The sequence below is a fragment of the Trachemys scripta genome, chromosome 1, assembly GCF_013100865.1.
Source record: "Trachemys scripta elegans isolate TJP31775 chromosome 1, CAS_Tse_1.0, whole genome shotgun sequence".
NCBI classification, from domain to species: Eukaryota; Metazoa; Chordata; order Testudines; family Emydidae; genus Trachemys; species Trachemys scripta.
In genome coordinates, this window is record NC_048298.1 from 43,265,280 (window position 1) to 43,275,053 (window position 9,774).

General features: G+C 45.7%; 1 protein-coding gene across 2 annotated transcripts in view; it reads right to left on the bottom strand.

The window, feature by feature from the left end:
• Positions 1 to 8,527, bottom strand: part of KCND2 (potassium voltage-gated channel subfamily D member 2) — a 432,819-nt gene extending 424,292 nt beyond the window's left edge. Inside the window, exons 1-2 of one of the 2 annotated variants that reach the window (XM_034768638.1) lie at positions 7,623 to 8,527; positions 4,890 to 6,067 (exon numbers count right to left, since the gene is read on the bottom strand). In XM_034768638.1, the coding sequence (XP_034624529.1) occupies positions 4,890 to 6,004 (1,115 nt within the window). In that variant the 5' untranslated portion in view covers positions 6,005 to 6,067; positions 7,623 to 8,527. The remainder of the gene's footprint in view (positions 1 to 4,889; positions 6,068 to 7,622) is intronic. The other variant, XM_034768645.1, reaches the window with a different exon arrangement.
• Between the last annotated feature and the right edge of the window lie 1,247 nt (positions 8,528 to 9,774).

A 9,774-nucleotide genomic window follows, 5' to 3' on the forward strand; every position in this document is an offset into this window, starting at 1 on the left:
CAGCTTCTACATGAGTGCATGTTCTACTCCTAGAACTACATTTCTCCTTTCTTTTTCTTTTCTTTTTTTTTTTTTTTTTTTGGTATAACTACACCTTACATACAACCCTTTCCACTGTGATATTTGGAGTTGAGGATAGTTAATAGTTGTGATGTACTTGGAGTCTAAAAACTGTAGCAATAGTTGAAGTCGCTGGCTTTCTACAGTGAAAAATGTAATCTGTGTTTTTAAAAGATGGTTTAATTGCTTACCAATTATGCAGAACTGAGAAATATAGCTATGCTTCCAAGATAACTACCCAAATTGCTACTGCTGACACTCAATACCCTTGCTATCTCACAAATTGTAAGAACAATATCCAGTCTTCAAAACTCAAATAAAGTTGGTCTATTATTTAGCATTAGCTTTCCTAAAATTTTATAACATTTCAGATAACTTGTTGGACATAGTGATCTTCTAAAATATAAGTGAATTAAGCTAGTTTTGTTCTTAGGTGAAGAACTTGGTTCATGTAAGACCAGTTTCTGCAGTCCTTATTCAAACAAAACTTTAATTTAAATTAATGGGAGTGTAGCCCAAGTAAGGATGGCAGGATCTGATCCCTAATCCAAGTTACTAGAAATAATAATAATCAGCTTTCATTGATCTTTACCTTGTTTCCCTTGTAACTTTCCCCTCTTTTCCTGCACTTACTCTATCAAGCTGAGAAGAGTTCTGAGCCTTTTATGCTACTCAAGTTATACATCACTATTTAACATTTAATCACAATCTTTACGTGGCTAACAAGATATTATTAAAAGGACAACATTCTTCAGTTAACATGCTACTTAAAACTTCTCCAGAATTATGTATTATCGTAAATGTTAATGGCCAAATTCAGGATGGCTGTGCAGCTATCTCCCAAATGGCACGTAAGGGCTAGATTCACAAAGGAACATAGGTGTGGGGATGTTGAGTATCACCATGCCTAACCTTTATCACTGGAATTCGCAAAGCCCGAGTTCAGCAGCTCCACTCCCTATACAACAAATAGGGAGAGACAGGCACCTCAGAATGGAATTCACATAAGCCATCATGCTAGGCGGCTCCTACCTAAACTAGCCAGCAGGAGGTGCTGAGGGGCGCATGCTAAGCCCTACCCCAGGGGTGGCCAACCTGTGGCCCCGGAGCCAGATGCAGCTCTTCAGAAATTAATATATGGCTCCTTGATAGGCACCGACTCTGGGACTGGAGCTATAGGTGCCAACTTTCCAATGTGCGGGGGGGTGCTTAACCCCTAGCTCTGCCACAGGCCCTGCCCCCACTCCACCCCTTCCCGCCCCCTCCCCTGAGCCTGCCATGCCCTCGCTCCTCCCCGCCCGAGCCTCCTGCACACCACGAAACCGGTGATCAGGAGGTGCAGGGAGGGAGGAGGAGGTACTGATCAGTGGGGCTGCAGTGAGTGGGAGGCTCTGGGAGTGGCAGGGGGTAGTTAATGGGGGGCTGCTGACATATTACTGTGGCTCTTTGGCAATGTACATTGGTAAATTCTGGCTCCTTCTCAGGCTCAGGTTGGCCACCCCGTCCTACCCCTCTCTCAAAGATAGGCACCTAAGTCCAGGCTGCAGGGAGGCACCTCCCTCTGCTTGGGATTCTCAGCTGCCAACCCTCTCTTGGAGTTAGGTACCTATACCATTTTTGCAAGAAGCTGGCGGATGGAGGGTGGGGGAAGAGGGGAGGAAATAAATAATGAAAAAGTCATTAGACCAGAGAGAGAGAAAAAGCAAACATGAAAGTGGCTCTGTAGAACACTCACATGGGAGACCCAGCCAGGATCCAGTCCTCTGCTCCAATGACTTTTTAAATGATTGATCCACAGTGGAACAGTTTCAATTGGAGAGACTAAGGGTGTATCTACATTGCAATTGAACACTTGCAGCTGGTCTGTGCCAGCTGACTCGGGCTGGGGAGACTGTTTAATTGCAGGGTCCTAGAGCCCAGGCTCCAGCCCAAGCCCAGAAGCCTACATTGCAATTAAACAGCCCCTCAGCCTGAGCCCAGCAAGCCAGAGTCAGCTGATATGGGCCAGCTGTGGATGTCTAATTGCAGTGTAGACAGACCCTTGGAGACCCCACATCAGATTATCCCATAGCCCACTGGCTAGGGCACTCATCTGAGAGGTAGCAGATCCCTGTTCAAAACTCTTTGCCGCCCTCAGGTAGAGGGGAGACTTAAACCAGAGGTCTCCTAGGTGGGTACCCTACCACTGGGCTAAAAGTTATGAGGGAGGTGATCCTCCTACTTCTCCTTTTTACTCTACCCCCCACCATTTTGTGTAAGCTTGCCTATTGGGGCCTGATCTAGTAGGTAAGGCCTGAGCATGCTTGCCAGATTGGGCCCCACAGGCAAGTTAGACAGAGGAATGCTTAACTTCCCCCTCATTGTACATTGCGCTATGGCTTGAACATGCAGATACCTGGTATGTCACTGCAGTATGTATGCTCAGAGGCAGAAATATAGGTGCCTAAGGAACTTTTACTGCACAAACTTAGGCAAGTTTAGGTGCCTATGGGATTCAGCAGTGGCTGAATGGGGGTTATGTAAATCCCCATGGGGACTGATTCTGGGATTTAGGTGCCTAAAGTGAATCTAGCCCCTATATGTACATGTATTTGGAACATGTATTCTGTCCAGCAGTGGTCCTACGCATCTTCTGCATGGCAGTAGCACAAATAGCATGCACAGGTCTTGTTGATGGGTCATGGAGTTTACACATGAGAATTTTGCCCCCTAATTTGTAGGCCCCTCACCAGAATGCCTCTTTACAGATTCTGTCACAGAACACCTATTAAGTGGCCTCTTGAAACCAATGGGAGTTAAGTACCTAAATCCTTTTGAAAAATCCTATTATCCTGCATCCTCAGACACCTATATCCCTGTAAAAAATTCCAGCCTAAGTGACTTAGGAACCTAAACCCCATTTTCAAAAATTGTTTAGACTCCAAAGTCCTACTGATTTCCAATAAGATTTAGGTTCCTAACTCACTTATCTGCTTTTGAAAGCGTTACCCAGTCTAAAATACTTTTGTAATCTGGAATCATAACATAATACACTTTTTATTTATTTTTTCCTACCAGTGCCAAACAGGCTCCTATATCAGAAACATAGACAATTACAAGGTGGACATAAAGTATTAACAGCAATGTACTGTTCAGTACCCTGAACAAGTACTGCCAACCAATACTGACTACCTTAATTGTCGAACAGATATCAGTTATTATCAAATACAGATCAGCCCCTGCATTTGTTATTTCATCTCCAGTGGTAAATGTTCTCAGTGATGTTAATCGATCATGACTGATTTTGCTGAAATTATCACAGCTTAGATAATAATTAATAATGTAACAGTATTAAAAAGCTATAATAATAAGATCATTTTACCCAATATAACAACAAATCCTTAATTTGTTACCAATGACAGCTTGTAACACATTTCTGGCATTACACACCAATACCAGAAGACATATGAAATATTTCCAGTGTACAGTATTTATCTTCATTTGTTATATTGTGCTAAAGATAAAAGCTCTGTATAAAAACTGATGGTAGAATACAGCCCTTTTATCTTTAAAGTTTTTTACATGGTTTTCCAATCTAGATTATGATAATAGGTAATAAATAAACTAATTCATTATACAGGTTTACTTTCATTTTGGTACAGTAAAAAAAAAAAGATGCATGTTTCATAAACCCAGACAATTTAAACAAGATGTGATGAAATGTTTGATTAATGAAACGATGGTCTTAGTGACAGAGAAAAGTTTTGTCTCTTAATACGCACAGTCATAAAAGAACTAGAAATTTACAATGAATAAACTCCTATTCAGATTCAATATAATAGCTATTACAACATGCTATATATCACAGAACTAAGACTAGAATGACAAATTGCCTCCTCAAATTAACCAACCTTTCTAAATCTCTGTTAGCATCACAGATAAATGCATTTCTACAACCTTCTCTATAGAATAAACAGCTTCAATGACATCAATATCATTTTTAAACAATGAAGTCTCCTAACTAACCACTAAAACTCATTGGATCTTAAATGTCAACTGTGATATATTTTAATTCCAAATTATTGGGAAGTTTAATTTATAACTAGAACAACTTTTAACATATATACTGGAATTAAATTAGTCACATATGTTAGTTATAGTTTCTCAGTCAGCTTCACAGGCACTTTCATAAGTATATGTAGGCTGACACATGTCATTCACTTTTGGTCAATTCCTAGTCCCATTGAAATCAAAGGGAATTTTGCCAGTGCCTTAATGGGATCAAGGTTTGGCCTTTGTGAAGTTTAAAGTTTTACTTATGCTTTTGTGAATTCAACTGACTTCACAGTATCCAAGTCCATTTCTATACATCACTTTGGCTCAAACAAAATGGCAGAGCTACATTGTTTTCTATATGGTAAGATTAAAACTTTATATCTGGGCTCTTTTGTTAATTGCCATTACATTAGCAAATATTGTAAAAGATTTTTCTAGGACTTACGTTACATCATTAAAGACCCACTGACACCTCATGGAGACTACAAAAAATACTCTCACTGTCCCAACTGCAAAAGCAAGGAGTAAAGAAACTACATATAATTTTGAAAACAAAAAATTTGATTTTATAATACATTATTCACATGTTTATCCTCTGGCAACACTTTTACACCTACCTATTCACATAGGTTTAAAATAGAATGTATAAAGCACCCACTTGTGTTTGTAAAGTTTTTGTAACAAATACTGATATTCCCACTTTTTCTAATGAAGTTTTTGATATCAAACATTGCTCTTTTGTGACAATAAAGTTGCTAAAATGTTGGCCATGGCCAAAGCAAATCTGCACTTACCCCAGCGTTGTCATAGTGACAATGGTGTACCAGAAGGCCGCAGGGATACTGGTGAACTTGCTGGACGACGAACCTTTCTCTGCATAGAACATGACCGTGGCAAAGATGATGATGGCCATGGTCAGTGAGAAGAGGAGAAAGCCCAACTCCGAGGCACAGCTTTTTAGCGTGTAACCCAGGATGCGCAGCCCCTGTGAGTGGCGGGAAAACTTAAAGATCCGGAAGACACGGAAGACACGCAATGTCACAAAAGCCCCACTGACATCCTCATTATCTGTCATCACCAGACCAATGTAATAGGGCATGATGGCCACTACATCAATAACGCTCATGACACTGCGCACAAACTTGTAGCGGTTGGGGGCTGCCACCAGACGCAGCAGATACTCAACAGTGAAGATCATGACACAGGCAGTATCCAGGCAGAAGAAAGCCACAGCATAGCGCTCCCCACAGGGCAGGTCCTTGATTCGACCAGGGTTTACCCCACAGGGCACTGTCTCCACCACATTGGCAATGACAGAGATAGCAATGAAGAAGCCAGTGACATAGTAGAAGACCAGGGCCAATGTACTTGTGTGTGGATTTTCGAAGGCCCGCCACATTCTCTCCCGAGTTGTCATGGAAGGCAGGGAACACTCAGCCGCATGATCCTGATCTGCATCATCCTGCAGGCGCTCAGCATTCTCACGCCGGCGATCCTTGTACTCCTCATAGCAGCAGTCGCCTATGATCTCAGGGATGATGCCAAAGAAGGCCAGCTCCTCGTCATAAGCTGATATACATTCTTGTCGAGGGTAGTGCAGCTTCCCTGTACGATAGAAGTTGAGGATGTGACGAAAGATGTCAGGATCCCGGTCAAAAAAATACTGCTGTGTCTCTGGGTGGTAAAAAAAGTCCCGCTCCGAGCTGCCCAGCAGTGTATCAGGGTAGCGCTCCAAGGTGTCCTGCCATGTCTGGAACTGGGTACCACTCACGTTCAGCACAATCAGAGAGTCCTGGCTTCGCTTTCTCTCCTGCCGGGGAGCAGCTGGCATGGGATTTGTGGCCACTGGCATCCATCCTATGGCTGCTGCCCGTGCAAATGGCAACCAAGCTGCTACTCCTGCTGCCATGGTCCAACCTGCTACAGCAGCTGCTGCTGAGGGATCACTTCAGAGCCAATCTAGGCTTGGCCACTAAAATATAAATTTAAAAAATGAATAAAACTGCTCACACAATATCAATGTACTGAACATTATTTATTTATTTATTTATTTATTAGTACTGGTATCATTTAAAGACTTGTCTTGTCTCCTCCCTTTCCCTTCCCTGTGGCTTAAGATAATAAATCAAACTATTGGGAAAGTCATCATGTACTGGTGTTCAAAAAAACCTCACCCTCCCTACCAGCTGGTTCCTGTGAAGAAAGGTCAGTCTGTTGCATACAGACACAGCCTACGAAGGATGTGCACCCAGCAGCCAGCTAAGGCCAGCCACCTGGAGCTAGGGGAAGATCTTTCTGCCCTAGCGATGTGCGCCCACCGGACTCTCCTCCCACCTGTTCCTGCCAGAAGAGACAAGCAACTGCCGCTGGCGGCGGGATGGACGCTGGAGAGAGGCGCCGGTGGATACACCGGCAGCCGCGGATCAGTTCCAGCCGGGGGCTACCGCAGAATTTCTCCCGAGCCCCTCCCGCCCTGCACAACGCTAAGTGGCCGGGCTGGAAGGGGAGTGGGCAGGCGCAGGCGGCCGCCCCTTCCCTATTCAGAGCCCCAGCGCGACGTCGGGACTGATCCCCCCGCCTGGTTGCCCCTGGGATTTCAGCCTCGGGAGAAGGGGCAGGGGGAGCCCGCGGCCGGGGGAGGAGCTCAAGGCGACAGCCTTAAACTTCACGGCAAGTTTTCTTCCAAGAAAACATGCTGGAGCAGAGAGTGACGCGCGGGGGAACCCCCGACGGAGGGGGCGGCTGCCTGCTGGCGAGGGGGAAATCGGGACTGGGGTGCTGATGCGGGGATGGGGCGGGGTGCAGAGCCGGGAGGAGAGCAGCGCAGAGCCGGTGCGCGGGGGACGGGTTGGGGGGGGGGTCAGAAGGGCTCCCGGCGCAGGGGAATAGCCAGTGGGGCGCTGAAGCATCCAGGCGAAGGGGTTGTTGGGGAGAGGAGCCAGCTGGTGAATGGGGGGCTGGGGCGGGAGAAGAGAAGTTTGGGGAAGCGGGGGCTGAAGCTGGAGTCGGGGAGGGAGAGACGTGTGGGAGCATTACAGTGAGTGTGGGGCTGGGAGGGGAAACACGGGTTGTGGAGCCTGGAGTGAAGCGCGGGTTGGGTGGGGATAGAGAGTTAGGGGGTCTCCATAGTGCAGGGGGGTCAGGGAGGGGTGATGGTACGAGGAGCTCATGTGAGGCTAGGGAGGCAGGGGGACTCCATTGTGCAGGGAGGTCAGGGAGGGGGAAGAAGGGCCAGGCAGTGTCTGGGAGGGGTGGGGGATTGTGAGGCCTCATGCTGAGACTAGGGAGGGAGGAGGATTAGGGGGTCTCCATAGTGCAAGGGGAGCAGGGAAAGGGTCAATGAGCCTCGCGTGGGATTAGGGGGAGGGGGGCTCGTGGTACGGATGGTGTCAGGGAGAGGTTTGGAGCGGGAGCCGAGGCTTAGGAAACCTCCCTGGTTGGGTGCAATTTGCCGGCTAGAGGCAGGGACCTCCCGCCCCCGGCTCGGCTCTCCTTCCCCCGGCCCGGGTACAGCCCGCGGTACGTACCTGGCAAAGTCTGGCCAGAGCGCTCACTTGCATGGAGACTGTCGGGAAAGGCGGAGAGATGGGAGCCACTGAGAAAGCCAGCCCCGAGCCAAGGGGCCAGAGCTACCGGGGCTTCCCCCTCCGCCGCCAAGCACCACCAGCAACAAGTTCCAGGGTGGGGGGAGGAAGCAGCGTAATCGCGCCTGGCAAGTTAATGCAGCGCGTCTTTCCCGAGGAGCAGAGCTTGCGGCGGGGTGGCCCCTGTCAGGAGGGAGTCGCGCCGCTGCCCATGCCGCCGGGCTGCTGAGGGGCTGCAGATGGCCGCGGACTGGATGGGGAAGACGCACTGGCGAGGCAGAGGGCACAGCAGGGTTTCTCTCTCCTGCCCCTCCAGTGGGTGGGCCATGCCTCGCCAAGCTGGGAGAGGAGCGACTGCTGCTGCGGCTGCAGGTTGTTATTTTCCAGGCGGCTGTTTCTCCTTTCCGCTCCTGCAAATGCCACCGAAGGAAGCAGCCCGACGAGGTGGCGTGAAGGAGGAGGACATCGATCCGAGAGAGGAACAAAGAGAATTACAAATCGTTACACGCCGGGTTGCGGTGCAGGCGAGGACATGGGGTGTGTGTTTGTGGCTCGTGTCCGCGCGGCTCAGTCCACCCCCTCATTGGCGGCGTAGTTAGTTGGCTGCTGCCTGGGGCGGAGGTCAAACTCTGGATACGGCATAGAAGAGACGATTAGGGTGATCTCTTTGAAGTGCTAGTTCCTTGCAACAAAGGGGGGAAATTAGTTGCTTAAGGGGAAAAAATCAAATTACAGACTGGAAGTGAAGTATTGCGAGACTTTTTAATAGCAGCTTCATTCCTCTTTGTAGTTCCCATCGCATCCCTTATCCAAATTGCTTTTCTAGCTTTCAAGAAAGACGATCGGTGGGACGGGTGCTGAGAGCATTTTCATCCTTCTGTCCTTTCTGTTGCCTTTTAAAACAATCCACCCCTTTCTCATCACTAGGTGGCGTGTGGATGACGAGAAGTTAATTCCTCACCTTTCCTAAAACTGCCCTGCTGTAGGGACCGAGGGAGAGAAGCAATCTGCACCCAACTAATCGTTCTTATTAGAAGATCTAATTAGAACCAAAATTACCAATGGGGAAAGATATGTCCAGTAATTAGAAAAATCCATCGGGTTTTTATTTTGTAATCGCTACCGTAGTTTTTAAGGGTGTGGCTTTTTTAAAAACAGAGATTGTAAATTTAGGCAAATTGTGCATCTTTCAGTAAAAAGTACAGAAGTTAGTGATATGGTTTCCTAAATTTGAAATTCTGTTTTACTAGTATCGTGTAAGCAAAACGAATGCTTTGTATTTCAGAATTAAAATACTTAAAATAATCAGTCTTTTAAACTGAGTTTGCAAAAAGGTTGTTATTTCTCTTCTTCACTCATGTTTGATTTGGCTTAGTAATAACATGAATATCTATAAATCTATCATATAGTAATTTGCCTCCTTCACATTTCAGTATCTGAAACAGTGCCTTTTTAGCTAATTCTTTCACTGTTGTTATATCTCTGGACACTGCCTTAGAAGTCTGGCTTATAAGAAGGAGAGACAAATCACCACATCTGGCAAATCATTAAAAAGTAGGAAGTATAGCAAAGTCTAAAACGGTGTATATACTGTACTTTTAAGTGGACTTGGATGTTTTTAAATAGTATGGTTAACTTTTAACATTTAAAACTGTATTGTTTTGGATTCCTATTGAGTAAGAGTACTCTAGCATGAAAAATCTACACGTTCCCCTGAGAGAGATTTGAAAAAAGTGAGTTTTCTACATAAATTAAGATCTAAGGATCATGAAGTGTATAACCCATCTAATTTCTAAATTAGGAGAACTTTGGATCAGGAGGATCAAATCAAGCTTGCTAAAATAATGTTAAAGGAAAAGGAGCCCTTCCATTATTTTATTAGAAGTGTTATGATTCATATCTAAACGTTCAGTATATTAATCCTACATTTTTCTGTTGTCAGCAACATGTATGCAGAAGTAACAGTGCTTTTTTAAAAAAAAAAAAAGTTTGACTTCTACTGTTGGAGAAAGCTTTCAAAATCTTTAATATTTTGCCCTTTAGAAAGCCTGCATCATTGTGAGCTTTTTATAAAACAATGCTTTAACACTATGTT